This window comes from Malaclemys terrapin, chromosome 23, assembly GCF_027887155.1.
Source record: "Malaclemys terrapin pileata isolate rMalTer1 chromosome 23, rMalTer1.hap1, whole genome shotgun sequence".
In the NCBI taxonomy this organism is placed as follows: Eukaryota; Metazoa; Chordata; order Testudines; family Emydidae; genus Malaclemys; species Malaclemys terrapin.
The window spans coordinates 6,790,857-6,808,277 of record NC_071527.1 but is presented as its reverse complement, the minus strand read 5'-3'; the positions used below and the strand labels follow the sequence as shown (position 1 = coordinate 6,808,277).

Here is a 17,421-nt window from a genome sequence, read left to right as displayed (position 1 = left end):
CAAACCCCAACAGGCATACGCGGGAGAGATCTTCACTGGATAGACCAGGGGTCGGCAACCTTTCAGAAGGTGGTGGACCGAGTCTTCATTTATTCACTCTGATTTAAGGTTTTGCGTGCCAGTAATATATTTTAACGTTTTTAGAAGGTGTCTCTCTATAAATCTATATTATATAACTAAACTATTGTTGTATGTAAAGTAAATAAGGTTTTAAGGCTTTTAAAAGTTTTTAAGAAGCTTCATTTAAAATTAAATTAAAATGCAGAGCCCCCCGGACTGGTGGCCAGGACCCTGGGCAGTGTGAGTGCCATTGAAAATCAGCTCGCATGCCATCTTCGGCACCCGTGCCATAGGTTGCCTACCCCTGGTATAGACATTTCTCTCTCTCTCTCCTAGTATTCTGTCTGTTGCTTTTTTCCATGTGTTTCATCACAGCAGGGGCGGCTCTATGGTTTTTGCTGTTCCAAGCACGGCAGCCAGGCAGCTTTCGGCAGCATGCCTGCGGGAGGTCCGCTGGTCAAGCAGATTCGGCGGTATGCCTGCGGGAGGTCCGCTGGTGCCGCACCTTCAGCGTCCCTGCCACCGAATTGCCACCGAAACCGCGGGACTGGCAGACCTCCCGCAGGCATGTCACTGAAGGCAGCCTGACTGCCGCCCTCTCAGCAACCGGCAGGCTGCCCCCCGCAGCTTGCCGCCCCAGGCACGCGCTTGCTGCGCTGGTGCCTGGAGCCGCCCCTAATCACAGGCCTGGTGTTTGTGAGCAGGCAGAAGGTTGAGCAGAAAACCCCTTTCCACACCACTGCTCCCAGAATAGCAGGCCCTGACTTCTTAACGGCAGAGGGGCCGAGCTGACCAATTTCACAACTGTGTTGTAATACAAGGTGCAATACTGCATGATTGTTACACACTCTGGGCAGCCTGTACAGCTCCAGGCAAGCCCTAGGTTAGATTGCTGCTATGACTCCATTTCCTCTGCAGTTGTGGCATTCGGTAGATGGTCTTCCTGAAGACCATCGTAAGGGTATGTCTACATTGCCCTTAGACACCCAGGCCTGGTCCATGCCAGCTGGCTCCGGCTAAGTGGCCGTTCAGTTGCAGTGTAAACGTTGAAACCCTCCCACCTTGCAGGGTCCTAAAGCCCAGGCTCCAGCCCAAGCCCCAACATCTACACTGCAATTAAACAGCCCCGTTGTCCGAACCCAAGTCAGCCGGCACGGGCCAGCCGCTGGTGTGTCCAATGGCAGTGTAGCCATACTCTAAGTGAGGTGTTCAGCAAGGCCAGCTGGTTCCTGTAGAAAGCAGAGCGCTATGGGAATAACAGCCACTTCGAGCAGGAACTTGCCCTGTACCCAATCGTCCCGACGCCCCAGAATCTCTGCAACATTAGCAGCACAGCTCTGTCCTCCAGTGGGTTGCTACTAGAAATAAGGCACACATTTGTAACAGGGTGATTGACTACTGGAACAAACTACCCATGGAAGAGGTGCATTCTCCATCTCTTGATGTCTTCAGACCCAGACTGGCTTTAATCACACACAAGTTCTTAGGCTCAGTATAGGAATAGCTGGATGAAATTCTCTGGCTGGTGTCATACAGGAGGTCAGACCAGATGTTCTGATGGTCCCTTGTGGTGGTAAAATGTAGACTTCAAAAAAGTTCCCTCATAAGAGGCTACTAAAGAAGTTCAGTGGTAAGGCAAAGTGGCGCAGAAACTGACTAAGAGACAGGAAACTAAGAATAGGAATAAATGGTCAGTTTTCATCCCAGTCAAAAGTTCACAGTCAGTGCTTCGAGGTTCTGTGCTTGGACAGGTGAGCTGTGAGGTTCTGGGGAAGGAAGGTCTAGAGAAGATGGTGAGGAACTTCAGAGAGACCTGACCAAGGGAAGTGAGTGGGGAACACAGGTGCAGATTGAATTTAATGGGTAAAGTAATGCACGTTGCGGGGAGGGAAATGGAACTCCTCCTGAATCTTACCGGGTTTTGAATCAGGAAAGGGAGACCTGGTAGATCGCTCCATGAAGTCGTCTGCTCAATGTGCAGTTGAGAAAAGCTAACCAGGTGAGAACACGGAAGGAATGGATGGTGAATAATCTTGAGAAGATAACGCCATTAGAGGAATCCGTGGTGCAGCCTCATCTGGCTACGGTGCACAGCACTGGCCAGCCCATGAAAAGAAAGGCGAGTGCAGACCAAGGGTGGGTCCAAGAAGGGTGATGAGAATGACGAGGGGCCTGGAAAAGCTCCTGGAGGGAGAGGAATTGTTTACCATCTAGAGGAGGTGAATAGGAGCAGACCGGATTGCTGTGTGAATGGGATGGAGAAGGTGAGTTGGGAGTTTCTGTTCTTGTCTCATAAGACGGCGAGGGGACATTCAGGGAAAGATGACAAACACTGATCAAAGGAAATATTTTCCCAGCGAATGGGATGTAGACTCTGGAACTCCCTGCCACATGACATTGCTGAGCCCAAGAGCTGTACAGCACCCAGAAAGGCCCTGGACATTTCTCTGGCCAGCCGCAGTAGCCAGCGCTAGACTAACTAATGCTGACATTGGAAGGGTTATGAAACCTCAGCCAATCTCTGCCAGGGGGTTGAAGAAACGGCCCTGGGGGTGGATTATCCCCCAGCAGCAGCCTATTGCGGCTTTAGCGCCTTCCTGCTGGCCACGGTCAGAGACAGGACACTGGACTCGAGGGACTTCAGTCTGGCAATTCCTCCGTTCCCAAGGAGCTGTGCCCCAGTGGGCCTCGCGGGTGAGTCACATACACATCTCTCACACATCTCCTCAGCAGCTGGCTTCAGCCATGGCTCTCACTGCGCCTGGACCAGCATTCTTAGCCCCGCAGCCCGCCCCTGGGGCTAACCTGGATGAAGGAGCGCTGTGACAGGGGTGAGGGGAAGAGCTCACAGTGATTCCTCAAGCTGCATGGGCACTGCCCGGCCCCTGGCACGCATGGGGTTAACTCCAGTTTCCCTTCTCCTTTGGGACGGGGTGCAGCGGAAGCGCTGCTGTCCGGACACGTGGGGCGGAGGCTTGTAGGAAGCAGGGTTCTCCCCCCCCAGGCTCGGAGGGTGAGCCCCAGCAGTGATTGTTCTGCCCCACACGTGGCGGGTGCTGGACAGGCCAACCTGTCTTCCATTTTGATTCAGTCGTACCCCAGCTCTCCTGGCTTCCAGTCCCCTGATCTCACCTCTCAACCAGCTCATGCCTTTGGCCTTGGAGCCCGAAGGGCAGAGATAGGACACTGGCAAGGGGCAGAACAAGCCCGCCCACCCGCCGCCTTCCTCTAGGGGGGCTGTGGGTTCAGATCATGCACTGGTGGGCCTGAGGGGGGGGGAGGGGAGAGACCCAGGTGAAGTCTAAGGGGAGATGGGTTGGTGCAAAGGCAGCAGCCTCTGATGATGTGCTGCTGCAGAGCAGTGACAACTCCCCCGCTGTCTCCTCCCTGTGATCCCTGAGGGTCCCGGACTTGGCCCCTGTCCAATCATTTGAGGGTTTGGAGATGGTTCTAGGATTTAGTTCCCACCCACCCTCCCCTTGGCTCTTAGGGTGACCAGACAGCACGTGTGAAAAATCGGGACAGCTGGTTGGGGGTAATAGGAGCCTATATTAGAAAAAGACCCAAAAATTGGGACTGTCCCTATAAAATTGGGACATCTGGTCACCCTATTGGCGCTACACCCCGAGGAAGCCTCGTGTGTCCTTTATCCCGCTCCTCTACCCTGTGCCTGTCTTGGCAATTGCTCGGGGGCAAGGAATAGGTGCTAATACAATGGGGCCCTGATCTTGGGTGGGCTCTAGCCCGCCACTGCAATAAACACCATTAACATAAGAACGGCCCTACTGGGTCAGACCAATGGTCCATCCAGCCCAGTATCCCGTCTTCTGACAGTGGCCAATGCCAGGTGCCCCAGAAGGAATGAACATGCCTGTGGGAGGTCCGCTGGTGCCGCACCTTCAGCGTCCCCGCCGCCAAATAACAACAAACAGGTGGTAAAATTCTTTCCACTCCACCCACACCTTAGGGCCGTCTTCCCCAAACTGCCGAAAACCAAGTTCCCGCTTCAGGAAAATGAGACCAAGGTAACCAGCCCGTGTGTGTGTTACACGTCCCCCGCGGTACCAATCTGCACAGCATAGCAGTTGTTACAGCCCCCAGCTCTGCTTTTAGTGCTGGAGGGGTCTGGTTTAACCTCCGGGGCGCTGGCCAAGAGGCCACCTCTCATGTATTCACCTTTCTGCAATCTGGCCATATGCTGCTAAGGGCTGACCCATCTTAGCTGAGCACCCCCTTCCCCAAGCCTCAGCCTTCATACACCACATACTTCAGTAGGCACCAGCCAAAGTCTCCAACACGATCCTTCCTCTCCTTTGTGCCATGCTCTGATGAGTGGCGAAATACTTCACAACGTTGCATTTAAAAAACTAACTCGGATGTGAACGACGACACCCACTGAAATGTGACCTACACAGAGCTGTCCTCTGAGACTCTCTGCAAACTCTGGCAGGTGGTGTTGTGTTAGTCACACTGCTCAGGGCAATTCCCGCATATCAGAGCCATTGCCTCAGGCTCTCTGCAAACTCAGGTCAACATCTTGGCCTCAGTCACACTGGGATCACATCCTCAAAGATTTCTTTGCAACTTTAACAGCTAGAGAATGATTTTTTTTTTTTAAAGATAAAAGCTGAGTTGCTGGGGGGACAATTGGGAAGCCGGTCTGCTCTCAGGGGCTAGTCCTTGGCACACATTTGCTCCTGTCAGCGCCCATCGCACCTCTGAGAAACACTGCTCTATGGGAATGCATGGGGAAACAGGCTTCGTAGGTTGTCCTGAAAAGTCCCAGGATCGGGGGTTGAGGAATTAAGTTCTGAAGTCTGTGCCCTAAGCTGCTAAGCATTTGGAAATCAATTGCACCCAGCATCCATATTTGGGCTTGGGCACAACAACTCCCACCGTGTAAACCCAGTCTGCTCTGAATTTTAAGGCAGACCGTGGTCATTTTAAGACTTGGGGTTGCGATTGAGCATAGTGTCCACTAGATGGCAGCTGTGCTCCATCACCCCCACCCAGAGTGACTGCATTTTATTTAACCCGTTCTTTAATTTTTCAAGGGGGGGAAGAGGTAGGAGAAGAAGCACAACCCACAATGCACCTGGGCAATTCATTTAAGCCCCAAAGCCCTGATCCCTGCAAACCATTACATGCACACACGTAACTTAACCCAGACATCACTGAACCCACTCACGGGCTGCATTAACAGGAGTGTTGTAATCATTCTGCTCTATTGGGCACTGGTGAGGACCCAGCTGGGGCCCAGTGTCCAGTTCCCGTGCAAAGCTTTAGGAAAGACATAGACAAGCTGGAGAGAGGCCAGAGGAGAGCAACAAAAATGACCAGAGGTTTCAAAAACCTGATCTAGGAGGAAAAGTTAAAAAACTGGGTGTGTTTAGTCTTGAGAAAAGAAGATTGGGGAGGGGGTGGGAGGGGAGGGGAGGGGAGGGGAGGGGAGGGGGCTGATAAAAGTCTTTATAGACTTTAAAGCCAGTAGGAACCACCATGATCACCTAGTCTGACCTCCTGCACACCGCAGGCCACAGAACCTCACCCACCCACCACAGAAAAAGAAACTGCTAAAAGCTATGAGAGAGCTAAGACAGGCCCTTGATTTTTAGGGTAGCCAATGGAATTTGGTAAGAGTGGCTTAGCAGATGTTTCCTCATACCCAAAGTAGAGCCAGTGCAGCAGTAAATTCTGTCGGCGGGTATCCCTACAGTGTATGTTACGGGCTGTTCTAGAGAGAGCCGAGTTTGATTGTGCTCCATGGCCATTGGAGGTAGGACAAGCAGTGATGAGCTCAATCTGCAGCAAGGGAGATTGAGGGAAAGCTTTCTACCTCCGTGGGGGGTTCAGCTGGGGAGCAGGCTTCCAAGGGAGGTTGTGGAATTCCCATCAGTGGAGGGTTTTAAGAACGGGTTGGACAAGCCCCTGTCGGAGATGGTCCAGGTTTGCTTAGCCCTGCCGTGGTGCAGGGGTTGGACGGTGGTGATGCCTCGAGCTCCCGTCCAGCCCTGCATGGCTAGGATTCGCTTCTCACACCCAAGAGCGGAACAGTTTGCAGGATCCGGGGCCTTGCTGAACTTTGAACAGGAAGAGTCTGCAGGACGGGAGCCTTCAGCAACCCTGTGCTCCTGCTGACCGACCTCGGCCCCCAGCAAGGCCAGGATTTGCCTCTGCCACTATGATGCTTCCAATTAATAGGCAGCAGGTTTAAATCAAATAAAAGGAAGTTCTTCACACAGCGCACAGGTGCCACAAGTACTCCTGTTCTTTTTGCGGATACAGTCTAACACGGCTGCTACTCTGAAACAGTCAACTTGTGGAACTCCTTACCTGAGAAGGTTGTGAAGGCTAGGACTATAACAGGGTTTAAAAGAGAACTGGATAAATTCATGGAGGTTAAGTCCATTAATGGCTATTAGCCAGGACGGGTAAGGAATGGTGTCCCTAGCCTCTGTTTGTCAGAGGATGGAGATGGATGGCAGGAGAGAGATCACTTGATCATTGCCTGTTAGGTTCACTCCCTCTGGGGCACCTGGCATTGGCCACTGTCGGTAGACAGGATACTGGGCTAGATGGACCTTTGGTCTGACCCGGTATGGCCTTTCTTATGTTTATGTTTAATGATCAATGCCCAGCTCTTACCATCATCCGCCCCACACCATCGGCTGTTCAAAGGTCACAGTTGTCCCTAGCCTGGGCTTGTTTTCCCAGGCCGCCTATAGTCAGCTGTAATAATGACGCTTCAGCCATTATTGTGCTAGGGTGCGTAACTCTCCGGCTTCTCTGTCCCTTGCCCTGGGGCCAACAGAGAACTGCTTGCTTAGGCAGCCTGCTGTCGGGCAGTCATAAAAGGTCCCCCAAACAGATCCATCTCTTCCTCCCGATCCTCATATTGTGTCTATTCATAGAATCATAGAAGATTTAGGGTTGGAAAAGACCTCAGGAGGTATCTAGTCCAACCCCCTGCTCAAAGCAGGACCAACCCCAACTAAATCATCCCAGCCAGGGCTTTGTCAAGCTGGGCTTTAAAAACCTCCAAGGAAGGAGATTCCACCACCTCCCTAGGTAACCCATTCCAGTGCTTCACCACCCTCCTAGTGAAATAGTGTTTCCTAATATCCAACCTAGACCTCCCCCACTGCAACTTGAGACCATTACTCCTTGTTCTGTCATCTGCTACCACTGAGAACAGCCGAGCTCCATCCTCTCTGGAACCCCCCTTCAGGTAGTTGAAAGCAGCTATCAAATCCCCCCTCACTCTTCTCTTCTGCAGACTAAATAAGCCCAGTTCCCACAGCCTCGCCTCGTAACTTATGTGCCACTTAATCATTTTCGTTGCCCTCCGCTGGACTCTCTCCAATTTGTCCACATCCCGTCTATTCAAGAGCGCCGCCAGCTTTTCTGCTGCCCTAGGTGGCGGAAGGTCCTGCCGCCGAAATACCGCCACGGTCGCCGCCCCCCAAATTGTAGCGCCCTAGGCGACCGCCTAGGTCACCTAATGGGTTGCGCCGGCCCTGCTTCTATTCTATCCCTTCTATCCGTCTATTCTAGCACCTCTTCATTACTCATCCTAGCAGTCCAGTTTACCTTGAATATTCCATGCAGGCGCCTGTCCTGAAAGCTGTTCAGTTGGCGTTGGATGGACTTATTGTTGGTTTTCCAGGACTTTGCTCCGCTTACAGCTTGTTGTCTACACATGAAACACTACAGCAGCACAGTCCTCACTGTGGTGCCTGAGGGCTTCTCCCATCGACGCAGGCAATCCACCTCCCTGAGAGACGGTAGCTAGGCCGGCGAAAGAACCCAGCGCTGCCTACAGGGCGACTTAGGTCGGCTTGGATTTTCCACCCCCTTGGGCAACGGAGCTGGGTCAACCTAGTGTAGCCCAGCCCTTCCAGCATTGCTTCTAGAGATCTGAAGTGTGGAGTTTTTACTGATCCTGTGGGACTGCCGTGCTGGACTGAACGTTTGGAATAAAGCGCTTGGTTCCCTGTTCTGGGTTTGACAGCCAACGTACCACCGCTGGGATCAAGGATGATGCTACCCAGATAAGAACGTTGATGAATGTTTTCTAGATAAAATCAGTGGGAGCTAAGCTAACGTTCATGACTTCCGTCTTTGATTCATTGGCAATAGGACCTATTGCTTGGCAGAAGTTGCAAGATCACCTACCTTCTGCTGCACCTCTTCAGGGGAGTTATTCGTGGGACAGACGTCATGGGCAGCATCCCAAAGGGTAGAAGGAGCAGCAGATTTTAAAATGAGGTCATTTTGAGGGGAGGGGCTCTCTCTCCGAAACTTCTTGACCCCACATTTGCCTCACTAGCCTTCCTCCAGCCCTTCACCTGGCCCGTCCGTTTTCAGGCCAGTCAAGGCAGGGGTGTAGATTGGAGTGAACTTTGAAATATCCACCCTTGTCTGGAAGCTCAGCTCAAGCTTAACGAGGGCGCTGTGGGGCCAGCTGCCCTCTTTGGTGTTAGGTGGATGATGGCAGCGCCTGGAGGGCCCTGGCTGATGCTGGGGGCCCGCTGGGCTGGGCTGGGCTGATGGCAGTGTTGACTCCAGAGGGGTAGCCCAGGGGCGGAGGGACAAGGGTTGCTTTATAATGGGCTGCCCAAGAGCCAAATTCCCCCCGCGCCCTCCCGGATAAATGAGAGCAGCCCCCAGCTCCTCTAACTTCCAGCAGGTTCCTGAGGGCTCTGAGTCACCCCAGGCTCCCCTGGCACCATGTGCTACGGAGCCAGTCCTGATCTGCTCCCTTCCACACAGCCGCACCCTCAGCCTGGGCGTGCCCAGCAGACAGGGTAGTTCTGAGCCGCTCTGGGCCACTTGTGGCTCGGGTAGGCCACCGGCCTAGGGAACGGACTCTGTCCTGCGGGTTCCATTTCTGCCTCTGGCTGGGGAGTGGTGGCTAGGGGCTAGCGCAGGGGACATGGAGTCAGGACTCCTGGGTTCTACCCCAGGTCTGGGAAGGGAGTGGGGCCTAGTGGTGAGAGCAGGAGATGGGGAGTCAAGACTCCTGGGTTCTCGTCCCATCTTGGATGCATCTGCTAACTGCTGGCTTAAGAGGAAGCTGCAAAGAGCTTTTCTTGGGCTATTTTGTCAGCTCCATTTCTGGCTAGGACTCTGGGCAATGAACTTGCCCAAAGGCTAACACCAAACAAAGGGTTCACAGAGCTGGTGGATGGCCCCCTCCAGCCCGCTTGGATCCCAAGGGCCCAAAACTCTACTGGGCCATCCTGGCTAGGAGCTGGCCGGAAGTCGAGGTGGTTTAGCTGCCCAGGCTGCGGTGCTGTGCCTCAGTTTCCCAGTTAGCATAATGGGGATAGGGATATTCAACGTGGGGGATGAGGAGGGTCTGTCCCTTGATTCCTGTAATATGCTTTGACATCCTCAGCTGGGCAGTGCTGCTATTCCCCTCGCCCCAGTGACTCCCTCCCGCCCCCATTTTACAGAGGGGGAAAACTGAGGCACGGGGAAGGCCAAAACCCTTTGCTTTCAATGGGAGTTAGGCACCTCTGAGCAGAAGTGACTTGCCCAAGGTCCCCCAGCGTCCCCAGGGCACAGCTGGGACTAGAACCAGGGGGTCCTGTGCACCCGTCCTGTGCTCACGCCACTAGGCCACGCTACTTCCCTGCAGGGGCTACCCCGCGCACTCCACTGAAACTGCCCTCGCCAAACTCTCTGAGCTCAGCACCAGTGGCTCCAGCCTTGGCCTGCTGGCTGCCTGCCCCGGCTGGCCACGGTCCTGTCTGGGGTGGGCCTGTCCCATTCCCCTCAGCCCAGACGCCTGGGGCCACCCCGACACAGGGGCTATGTGGGGATCCCGAGGCCCACGGTTAGGGGCCCGCCGAGTCACGGAGCTCCAGGCTAATCCACCGGCACCACCTCCCCACCCTGCCAGGCCGTGCCCCGGGGCAGATGGACGGCACCTGCCTCCCGATGGTGCTGGCGAAAGCAGCCTGGAGCTGTGGCCGGCCGAGCACAGGCCGGTTATTGGGAGCATCCATCAGGTGCTGAACGTGACTGTCCCAGCGGGGCCCTGCCGCCCCCTCAGCCTCCGGCAAGCGCAGCTAAGTGGCAGCGAGATCCATCATGGGGCTGCGCGGCCTCTGCTGCTGGTGTCGGGCGCTCAATTGGTAGGGGCAGGGGCCGAGCTGCGGGAGGAGGGTTGGAGCTGGAGCTTGGCTCCTTTGGGACAGACCCCAGCCTGCCTGCTCGGGGGGGGGGGGGCAACCCAGCGGACAGCACTTGGAGGGGTGAGCCCGGCTGGTGCCACCCCAACGCAGGGCGAGGCCAAGGCACAGGGGTGAGGTGCCGGGGCTCCCGTTGCCTGAATCCACCCCCAGCAGAGGTTGTTGGCGTCGTCCCCTGTGACTGTGCAGAGGTTTGTGCCGGCAAGCAAGGCTGGCCTGGGCACGGCCCATGTGCGACTGCCAGCGAGGTGCCCGTCGATGGGCGTGCATGGCTTTTGCCTTACAGTGCACGTCGGTGTCAGTGTGGGCACACAGGTGGGCGTGTGCAAGTGAATGTGTACGCGTGTTTGCCTGTGGGCGTGTAGCTGGGTGTCCGTGTCACTGCTCTGGGCTGGCCCCAGTGGGCAGCGTGCCCTGGCCTTGCCCTGCCTTGGGGTGGCACCAGTCCAGGCTGCACTGGGGGCCTTCCCAGATGCTTCCATGCTGCAGCCGGCTCACCCATCACAGCCATGACTGGCCCTAGCTGCTGGGTCTAGACAGGATCAGACCCAGCGGCCCATCTCCCTGGCACCCCCTCCCTTCCCCTGGCTCTGACAGGCTCCACCCTGGTAAGAGCCTCCCATTCCGCCCAGCACTTCGCTCCTCTGGCAAGGGGTGTGAGCTGCAGCTGGGGAAGGGCCCAGGAGCAATGGGGCCCAGTGGGATCCTGGCTTCCTATCTGGGGGTGTCAGAGCTATCCTGGGCCTAATGATATCTGGACCCAAGGGTGGGCTTTGACAGAGCTAGGCCCAGTCCTGTGGCCAGGTCCCCCTGGGCGCCCCCCACCCCGTGTCTATTTACATACACGCTGGCTGTGCCCGCCCTGGGAGAGGCACCCACCCACTGGGGCAGTTACAGGCACGCCACCCCTCCGGCCAAGCCCTGTGCCCTCGGTACCACCTTTCACTAGCCCCCGGGAGGAGCCGGTCTGTCCAGAGGGCTGAGCAAGCCCGGTGCCCTTGGGCACTTTGAAAATCTCCTCCCCCTGCCCAGTGGGGTCTTGATCCTGCACTGGGGGGGGGGGGGGGGGCTCCTTCTGCCTCGGATTGCGGTGGTGCTGCCCTCACCCCCCGGTGCGCTGACCGGCCCTGGCAGGGGGAGCGGGAGGCTCTCCAGCGCTTGTGTTCCTGTCTCAGCCCGTCACTGTCACCAAGCCCCAACCGCTTGGTAAATGGGTTTCATTAAGCAGGGAAGTGGTGCCGAGGGAGACAGGCGGAAGCGACAAAGTGGGGACCGTTAACCAGACAGATGACGCCGTGACAAATGTGTGGACTGGGGCGGGGAGGGGATGGGGAAACCGAGTCAGTCTGACAAGGCGGCTGCGGGGCAGGCCAGAGGTGGGGGATCAGTGGCTGAGGGGCCCTGGTGTAAGCCCCCGGGGGCCGGCACTGGCAAGCAGCTGTGATAAACCAGCGTCAATTAGCTGTCGCTTTTAGAGGGGCTTAAAGGGCCATTTGAGTGGATTTATCCCTGTAATAACGTACAAACAGCCCGGCCCACGGGCTCAGGCCGGTGCTGGCGCTGTCTCTCCTGGGGCCGCCGGCTCCTCTCTGGGCCCAGCGTGGCAATCAGTTCTGCTGCTCCGGTCCCCAAGCCCCCGCCTTACAAATGACTGGTGAGGCTCCCCCATCAATCCCGCTTGCACAGCCCAGCCCGTGCGGTGAGCTGGGCTCCGGGTTCGGGAGGATATAAGAGCCGCAGCCGGGGAAGGTGTTTGCACTGCGCAAGGTGGGAGCGGGGCGAGGGACCATACCTCAGCCATGGACACGCGCCTGGCGCTGCTGCTGGCCCTGCTCTCGGGCACCGTGACGACGGGCCAGTGCCTGGAAGGAGGGAGCGTGTCCAAGGAGACCCTGGTGGACGAGCCCGACAGCTACCTAGAGAGACTCTCCGACTTGCTGGTGAGCGGGCGCTGCCCGGGGAGGTGGCAGTGGGCTGGGTAGGCAGGGACCACAGCTCTTGGGTGCGGATTGTCACTCCCTCACTGGGTCCAGGCCAGTGGCCAGAACAGGGACCCAGGACTCCTGGGTTCCTTTTCCAATGCCAGGAGGGAGCGTTGGTCAGTGGTTAGAGCAATGATCGGGGTCTATTATTGGCTTGCTGTAACCTTGAGAAGAACCACATCCCTGACCCCCCTCTGTGCCTCAGTTTCCCCATCTGTTAACAAGTCCGACCTACCTCATGAGGCTGAATTAATGAAAGGGCTCTGAGTTGCTGGTGGGAAAGATGCGACAGTTGGGCAGGGGCTCCCTGCTCCCTCTTTGAGTCATGGAGCACCCCCACCGCCCTGCCCCGGTGTCAATCACCCTCTGCCCTCACCTGCACAGAAAGGACCCTGACCCATCCACAGTGACCCCCATCCCTGGCTGCTGGGCTCTGGGGGACCCACCCCCGGGATCATCTCCCACAGTGGGGCGGGAGCCGCACCCGGTGCTGTGGGAACACAATGAAATCCTGTCTGTCCCAAGGCAGATCTGAGACACTGGGGGCTACCCCATCTCCAGCCAAGCAATGCCCTGGCAGAGCCACGGGGATCCATTAGGCTCTGGACCCCTCGTGGGATGCCCCATGCTGATGGGCTGGGGCTGACCCTTTCCCCTGGGAAGCAGAAAGGTTGCAGCAGCCGGGGAGGAGAGACACAAGCAGCTCTCCGTCTACTGGCTCCTTGCGGTTCAGGCGGGGTGCCTAAGGATTTGGGCACTTGGACCCTTCTAGAAGGTTATGGGAATTGGGGGATGGGATCCCCTGGGATTTGGTGGCAAAAGCCCAGCCTCCAATCTTGAGGCCAATGATGTCAAAAGAGGCCACCGATCTGGGGGTGAGACGTGAAAGAATCTCAGGCTGTTCCTTCCCCCCAAATAAAACTAAAGCCCACAAGGGGCACTGCTGAGAATCTGGGGGCCCAAGGAATTAGCCTTCCACCCTGCCCTGGTCAGTATCATCATCCCCTTTGTACAGAGGGGGAAAGTGAGGCACATCAAGGGGCAGTAACTTCCAGGGTCACCCAGCAGATCTGTGGCCATGCTGGGAATGGGATCCTGGTTTCCTGGCTCCATGAGCTAACCACGACTGAGCTTAGAGAGCAGCCGAGGAGCTGGAGTGTCCCCTGGGAGTCCATGCTGGGGGGGGGGGGGGGGGGGCGGGGCAGGAGGCAGCATCCCTGTGATGCTCATTAAAGCACAGCTGTTGTTCCCCATGGGCGTGGCAGCGGGGTTTGAGGTGCCCATTCAAAGGTACCTGGTGTGGCATCCCGGGGAGCCAGGGCGTGAGCTCTGCCATCCAGGCCCACGTCCATCCAGACAATGCCCCTCTGCCTCCCCAACAGGAAATGGAATTTACCTTCCCTGTCTGCCTGTAGTGTGGTGGTTAAACACGGCTGCTGCGCTCCACCCCAGAGGCAGCTGCCTCCCGGCATGGGACAGCACCAGCCCGAGCTGTACACACTAAGGAACAGTTTGGGTTCCTGCTGGTTAAAAGGCTGAGGCGGAATGAACAAAATTCCAACACCCCCCGTCCACCCCCCGGGGCGTGTGTGTGAATATTGCCCTTCTGCCGCAAGGGAGCGACAGGCACTCGGTGCAAATTCTTGCGGGGGCCTGAGCATGGCCCAGGTTGCCAGGGAATGTCCTCGTTTGTGGGAGGGGGCTCGGTGAGCCTTCATCTCCCTGCAGTCAACCCTCCACCCCACCCCCTAGATCTCTGGGCTGGTTCAGCTCAGGGACCGCAGTTTGCAGCATGGGGCCCTCTGTTGGCAGGCTGGACTCAGAGACCCTCGCAGGGTGAAGAGTTTGGCCTAATGGCTGGTGGTGGGAAGAGCGGGGGACTTGATCCCTTGATGGGAGAGTCTCACTAAGGGGTGGGGGGTGCAGGTACCCTGCCTGGCTGCTTCTTGCGGGGTTGAGAGCCAGGCCGTGCTGCACCAAGTATGTAGGGTTGGGGGGCTAATGGGCAGGGGCACTTGGCTGTTTGCCCCACTATGCTGCAGGGTGGGAGGATTGGATATATTTGGGGGGAGGGGTGGCCAAGAGCAAACCCCAGAACCACCTAGCTCCTGCCCACCCCCGGTCTGTGCTGGCATCATCACTGCTCACCTGCAGCAGGTTAATAGGGTGGCACTGCCCGCTGCGGGCCCAGACACAGCCTAAGCGCCAGCCATGGGCCAAATACCTCCCCCCCCCACTCCCTTCCTGCGCTAGGACCCCTCTGCAGGCAAGGGGCTGTGTAACCCCATCCTGTCCCCCACCCCTTGCAGCAGGAGAGTGCGGATCGTGCCCCTCGGCCCCTCTCTGACGAGCGCCCGCCGGGCACCCTGCTTCGCTCGCTGCTCTACACCCTGCAGCGACCCGGCCGCAGCCCCTCCTTCCTGTTCCAGCCCCAAAGGTAAGGAGGGGACGGGGGAGCACTGGGGCCTAACCACACACCAATCTCAGCTTCCCCCGGCTGCTCTCTGCAGCAGCCTGAACTTCGTAGCCCTTGGTTCTCCAACACGAAGCAGCATCAGCCTTGCTCGCTGCCTGGCTAGGAGCCCCCCCCCGTTTTCAAGGGGGTGAGTGCTCATTTTACCTGCCCCTGGCCTGCCCCCCCCCCCATAGCCCCTCATACACGGGACTGGATCCCAGTTAGCTCAAGCCCCTTCCCCAGGGCCACACTAAATGGAAAAAGCCCCTTTGCTACTGGAAGAAGCGTCCACACCAGGGGTTAGACTAGGGGTGAGCAAACTACAGCCCATAGGCCACATCCGGCCCGCAGGACCGTTCTGCCCAGCCCCCGAGCTCCTGGCCTGGGAGGCTTGTCCCCGGCCCCTTCCCCGCAGCCTCAGCTCACTCGCTCCACCGCCGGCGCAATGCTCTGGGCGGCGGGGCTGTGAGCTCCTGGGGCAGCGCAACTGCAGAGCCCGGCCTGACCCGCTCTCTGTGCTGTGCGGCGGCGTGGCCCGGCTCCAGCCCGGCCGCATGACTGTAGCACTGCCAGCCACTGGTGCTCCAGGCAGCGCGGTAAGGGGGCATGGAGTGGGGGGACTGGGTAGAGGGCAGGGGAGTTCGGGGTGGTGGTCAGGGGTGTGGATAGGGGGTTGAATGGGGGAAGGGGTTCCAGGGGGGCAGTCGGGAAGGAGGGGGGATTGGATGGGGTGGCAGGGGACAGGGAAAAGGGGTGGTTGGATGGGGCAGGGGTCCCGGGGGGGCATCAGGAATGAGAGGAGGGGTTGGATGGGGGGGCAGGGGTCCAGGGGCGGTCAGGGAACAGGAGGGGTTGGATGGGGCAGGAGTCCTGGGGGGGGGGCAGATAGGAGGTGGGGGCCAGGCCACGACCCCCCTCCCCTAACCGTCCCGCCATACAATTTCCGAAACCCAATGCGGCCCTCAGGCCAAAAAGTTTGCCCGCCCCTGGGTTAGACCCATGTAACCAGCTGGGCTCAAATACAGTCCCAAGGGCCTGGGGATGTGGCACCAACCCAGAACTCGGGTTCAGGGCTAACGGGAATTGAGCCAACTGGCATTACAACTCCCTGCTCCCCAGACAAGCCACTAGGGGGCGCCCTCTCCTCAGGTTCCATCTACACTGGGGCTGGACAGACTGTGATTAGCAGGAGTTAAACCTGCCTCACTTGGCACCAGGGGCAGCCTGAGGCACGTGACCAGCTCGCAGCCCTTTAGAGACACCGCCTTGGCCTTGGGGCCCCCTCACCAGCCCCTGCAGCTGCTCTTAGCTATAGACCCCGGCGCAGCTCTCTGCAGCACCTCCCCAAGTGGGTCAGACACACGAGGCCAAGGCATCCCAAGTCCCAGTCCAGAACTCTAGCCCCACAGCCTCCTACCAGGCCGTGCCCTACTCCCCAGCCAGCTGCCGGGCCAAGGGGCCGGGGTGGTGGATCTCCACTCGCCTCTGGGCCCTCCAGTTAGGTGACTGGAAGTGCCAGCCTAGTTCACACAGGGCAGGTACTGGGATAGCCATTAGGGGCTGGCACGGGGATACTGTAGCCAGTTAGCCCAGTACCACCTCTAGCGTGAATGCAGGAGTACTGGGGTAAAGGAGCCTGGTATGGGTCAGAGAGTCTGAAGCCAGCAGGGACCATCAACTCATCCACCCGGACCTCCCCCCATAAGCCCCGACAGTTCCCTGTGTCGAGCCGAGGACTTCAGTTAGACCAAAGCAGACAGGCTCAAGGCGCCGATGCTGTTGTGAGCCGAGCTGCCAGTGGCCCCATTGAGTAGCTGAGACATGCCCACATGATCCTAGCAGGTGACCTGTGCCCCATGCTGCAGGGGAGGCACCTCCCTCCCACCCCCCAAGGTCCCTGGTGATTTGACCTGGGGGAAAATTCCTCCCAGCCCCCAATCTGGCCCCAGTTCACCCCAGAGCATGTGAGTAAGACACACCAGCAAGGCACCAAGAGAGGATGCTCTGAACTGCCTGAGAGCCCTGGTTCCACCCCAATGGCTGCTGGCCTGGCTTCAGCCACGCCCGCTTCAGGTGACAAAGCCCAGAATCCAGCTGGCGGGACCAGCTCGGGCGGCAGTGGCACCTGGCAGCCCAGTCTAACCATGGCTGTAGCTCCAGCAGCCTGGTGAAGGAGCCACGTGGGTGGAGACGTGGCCTGAGGCCAGCGGGGATGATGTCAGGCTGGTCCTGGCGCAGGAGGGTGCATCCCGCTGGCCCTTGGCTGTTTTGATGGCTCCGGCGGTGAATGAACAGGGGGTACGAAGGGGGCACCAGCCAAGCTTGGGCCATGAGTTGGGTCAAAGGCGCTTCTGCAGCTGAGGGCTTCATCTGTCTCCCTGCAGGTTTGGCCGAGAGACCCGGGGGAGCTGGGGCGGTGAGGGCCGGCTTAGCCAGCGCGGCTGGGACTCCATGGCCTCCCAGTTCTGGAGCATGGCTGTGCCCCAGCGCTTCGGGAAGAAGAAGTGACTCCGAGGGGCCCCTTGGCTCCAGCACCCCTGGCCTGGATCAAAGCTCCCCCCCACCCCTGAGCAGACTGAGCTGTGATGACCGGCACAGCCCAGCGGCCGGATCACATAGCTCCTGCTCTGGTAACGATAATAAAACATGAGCCTCACAGCTGGGGGAAATGTGGTCAATACACCTGCGGCACACTACCGCCCTTCGCCTCTGGGGGCAGCACACA

The 17,421-nt window shown here is 57.9% G+C and overlaps 1 protein-coding gene across 1 annotated transcript; it reads left to right on the top strand.

Annotated features, from left to right (window-relative positions):
• The first annotated feature begins 12,033 nt into the window (after positions 1 to 12,033).
• Positions 12,034 to 17,354, top strand: NPFF (neuropeptide FF-amide peptide precursor). The gene is made up of 3 exons (XM_054013232.1): positions 12,034 to 12,199; positions 14,551 to 14,678; positions 17,081 to 17,354. The coding sequence occupies exons 1-3, from the start codon at positions 12,059 to 12,061 to the stop codon at positions 17,202 to 17,204; spliced, it is 393 nt and encodes a 130-aa protein (XP_053869207.1). The 5' UTR covers positions 12,034 to 12,058; the 3' UTR covers positions 17,205 to 17,354.
• The last annotated feature ends 67 nt before the right edge of the window (positions 17,355 to 17,421 follow it).

Coding starts and splice junctions, on each gene's coding strand:
- NPFF (XM_054013232.1), top strand. CDS start 12,059: ATGGACACGCGCCTGGCGCTGCTGCTGGCCCTGCTCTCGGGCACCGTG. Junction 12,200..14,550: donor AGAGACTCTCCGACTTGCTG/GTGAGCGGGCGC, acceptor CACCCCTTGCAG/CAGGAGAGTGCGGATCGTGC. Junction 14,679..17,080: donor TTCCTGTTCCAGCCCCAAAG/GTAAGGAGGGGA, acceptor GTCTCCCTGCAG/GTTTGGCCGAGAGACCCGGG.